Source organism: Frankliniella occidentalis, unplaced genomic scaffold (genome assembly GCF_000697945.3).
Source record: "Frankliniella occidentalis isolate FOCC.00 unplaced genomic scaffold, Focc_3.1 Scaffold42, whole genome shotgun sequence".
NCBI lineage: Eukaryota > Metazoa > Arthropoda > Insecta > Thysanoptera > Thripidae > Frankliniella > Frankliniella occidentalis.
The window spans coordinates 1,289,002-1,291,908 of NW_026267172.1; the positions used below are offsets into that span (position 1 = coordinate 1,289,002).

General features: G+C 60.3%; 1 protein-coding gene across 1 annotated transcript in view; it reads left to right on the forward strand.

The window, feature by feature from the left end:
• The window catches only part of LOC113217494 (protein sidekick), a 22,428-nt gene that overhangs the window by 7,991 nt on the left and 11,530 nt on the right, over positions 1–2,907 (forward strand). The window contains exons 2-5 of the mRNA XM_052266770.1: positions 693–869; positions 950–1,250; positions 1,552–2,010; positions 2,156–2,283. Coding sequence (XP_052122730.1) covers positions 719–869; positions 950–1,250; positions 1,552–2,010; positions 2,156–2,283 — 1,039 coding nt within the window. The 5' untranslated portion in view covers positions 693–718. The remainder of the gene's footprint in view (positions 1–692; positions 870–949; positions 1,251–1,551; positions 2,011–2,155; positions 2,284–2,907) is intronic.

Genomic DNA, 2,907 nt, shown 5'->3' on the forward strand with positions numbered 1-2,907 from the left:
TGACGGGGTGCTGCTAGCTGAACCCCTCGCCTGCGCTACATCGGGGTGTCGACGTTACCGTTGCCTTTGCCGCGCGGGACTGTCAGTGTATGGTCTCCCTCGCCCCCGCTTCCGCGCTCCCCTCTCCTCCCCTCTTCCGGGGGGGATAATCTGCTGGCGACGGCTGCGACAGGCGACGCCCCGGCGCGCGCGGGCGCGGGGTGGTGGCTGCTCTGTATCACCGCGTGGTGAATAATTGCTCGCTTTGCTGTTCCGCTTGTCGGCACCCTATTCCCCTTTGCCCCTCCCCCCCCCTCCCTCCCCCGGGGTGTTTAGCTCTAAAATGGGTTTTATTTCTGTACCTCCCCCTGTCTCTCCTGTCGCCGCCGCCCGTGCGACAGGGAAAGTGCGGCTGCTGCCGGTCGAGCCGCAAAGCTCTGCAGCCAGACCCGGTAAAGGGCCTAAATGCAAAAAGGGGGCGCAGCATGGGGCGTGGCGGGGCGCAGCGTGGGCCGTTTTCACGGTCCACCGCGCCCGGCGTATCCGATGACGTGACGCCGTGCTCTTAGTGCTTCGGGCTGCAGGCCCCGCCCCGCTCGGCGGCAGGTCGAGGGGTTCAAATGCCTGCATAGCGGACTTATTCCCTTTTTTCGAAGAGGGGTTTAAAGAAACGAGCTCAATTTTCTTATTTTTGCTTCGACTTCTTATTGCAGCATACCCACAACCGCAGTACCGGTGGATGAAGGACGGACACAACCTCAACGACTTCTCGCCCGAGAACTACCTCCGCATCCTGGAGGTGCAGCGGGCGGACGCGGGGCTCTACCAGTGCGTGGCCAAGAACACCGTCGGCGCCATCGTCTCGAACCACATCAACGTGACCGTAGCCTGTGAGTGCCTTATTCCCTCTTTCATTTTCAACTCCGTCGTCGAATCAGTTGAATATAAGTAACTTTGACGTCCTTCGCAGACATGGGCGTGTTCGCCGACATGGAGGAGCAGCAGCTGGTGGTGGAGTCGGGCGACGCGGTGGTGATCCCCGTGCCGCCGCTCGAGTCGCACCCGGCGCCCTCCATTACGTGGCAGGCCGACGGCCGCCCGCTCCCGACCTACAGCCACAAGTACGCCGTCACGGGCCAGGGCCACCTCGTGATCCTGGCCACGGACGACCAGGACCAGCGCGCCTACCGTGCGCGCGCCACCAACACGCAGCTCGGCAAGGAGGAGGACAGCGCCTACGTCCGGCTGGTCGTGAGCGGGGACCCTAACAAGTGAGTTGTCATATTCACCGCTACGCGAACCTGGCCAAGTTTCAGCCTCCGCTAGCCCTCAGCGCGCCTGGTAGGTAGGCAACATGTGGCCTGCAGTGCAGGTGTGTACTGCGGGGTGGCCTACCCCGAGTCTCGCAGGCGCGGAGCTCCCACAATATGCCGAATGAATCTAAGAAAAGCGGACGCACTTTCTGGGCTATGCCTTGGTGCAAATACTCATGTTTTTTCCCTATATATGTTTTTGCGATTTTGCGTGACAAAAATGCTAACGGCTGCTGAATTCTTTCTCTGTGCCACGTAGGGAGGTGGACCCCGAGTTCGTGGTGCGGCCCTCCGACGTGCACGTGCTGAAGGGGGAGCCGCTGGTCGAGCTGCACTGCGTGGCCAACGCGCGGCCGCTGCACGAGCTCGAGACGCTGTGGCTCAAGGACGGCATCCCCGTGGAGAACAGCGGCGTGCTGTACGGCCTCAACAACCCCTGGAACCGGACGCTGTCGCTGCTCGAGGCCAACATGACGCACACGGGCGTGTACACGTGCGCCGTGCGGCTGCGCTCGGGCGGCGCCGAGACCATCACGGCCTCGGCCAGCGTCGTGGTGCAGGAGAAGCCGTCGTTCGTCAAGGCCGCGCGCCACGACCTGCTCGGCGAGTTCGGCGCCTCCGTCACCCTGGCCTGCGACGCGCTCGGCGTCCCGCCGCCCAACATCTCCTGGTACCGGAACGCGGAGCCCGTCCCGATCGGCAGCGGACCAGACGCCAGGTAGGTCACTCGGAAAATAAACTTGCACTAGAACCTGCCATTCTACAGAATCTTTTCAGAAAAAAGTGAATTCAAACTTTGAATGGCTGCTCCACCGGTCCCACCTGAGCTGGAACCCCTGTTGACTGTTGACGTGCCCTGGCAGGTACATCATGGAGGTGGACGGCTCCCTGGTTGTGAAGAAGGTCCAGATGGAGGACTCGGGCATGTTCCAGTGCTTCGCGACCAACGAGGCGGGAGAGGACTCCATCAGCCTCTGGCTTCGCGTCAAGAGTGAGTACAAGACAAACGACCGTGACGACGACATCCTCATAATATCGCTTTTTGTTGACCCACGTAACTCTCTTGTTTAAATCAGTTCGCTCGATGCCGAAGCTTTGCGTTGTGTCGTTTGATGTCGAATTAGGAATGGCTTGCTCCACAGTGATCCTCGCACCGAGTTCATTGATCTGTATTTATGACTATAATTTTATTTTTGCCACCTGTATTTTGTATCCAGCATCATCGAGCACACCCGTTGGTTTCAGTCGCTGCAGCCTCACCGCCAGTATTGCATTTAACGCATCCTGTTGTCTCATTATTTTTATTTGTATAATTTTTTGCTCCCGCCAGTAGCGTTGGAAAGCCCTGCCCGTGCTCGCCCCTCACTAATGCCTTATACCCGCTCTCGAGCAGCCTCACGCCGGGGGTGGCTCTGGGGTCACCAGGGCCGCCGCCCCCGCCTCCACCGGGGCCCCCACCGGCCCCCGGCCCGCCGTTGGCGCCGCTCCGACCCCCGTTTGGTCGTGCGAGTGCGGCACGCAGACCACCAATGGCACTTTGACAGCGGCAGTAAGACCCCCTTGTTTCGATGAGTTTGCTGATGTTTGATCTCGTTTTATGTTTTGCATCAGTGGC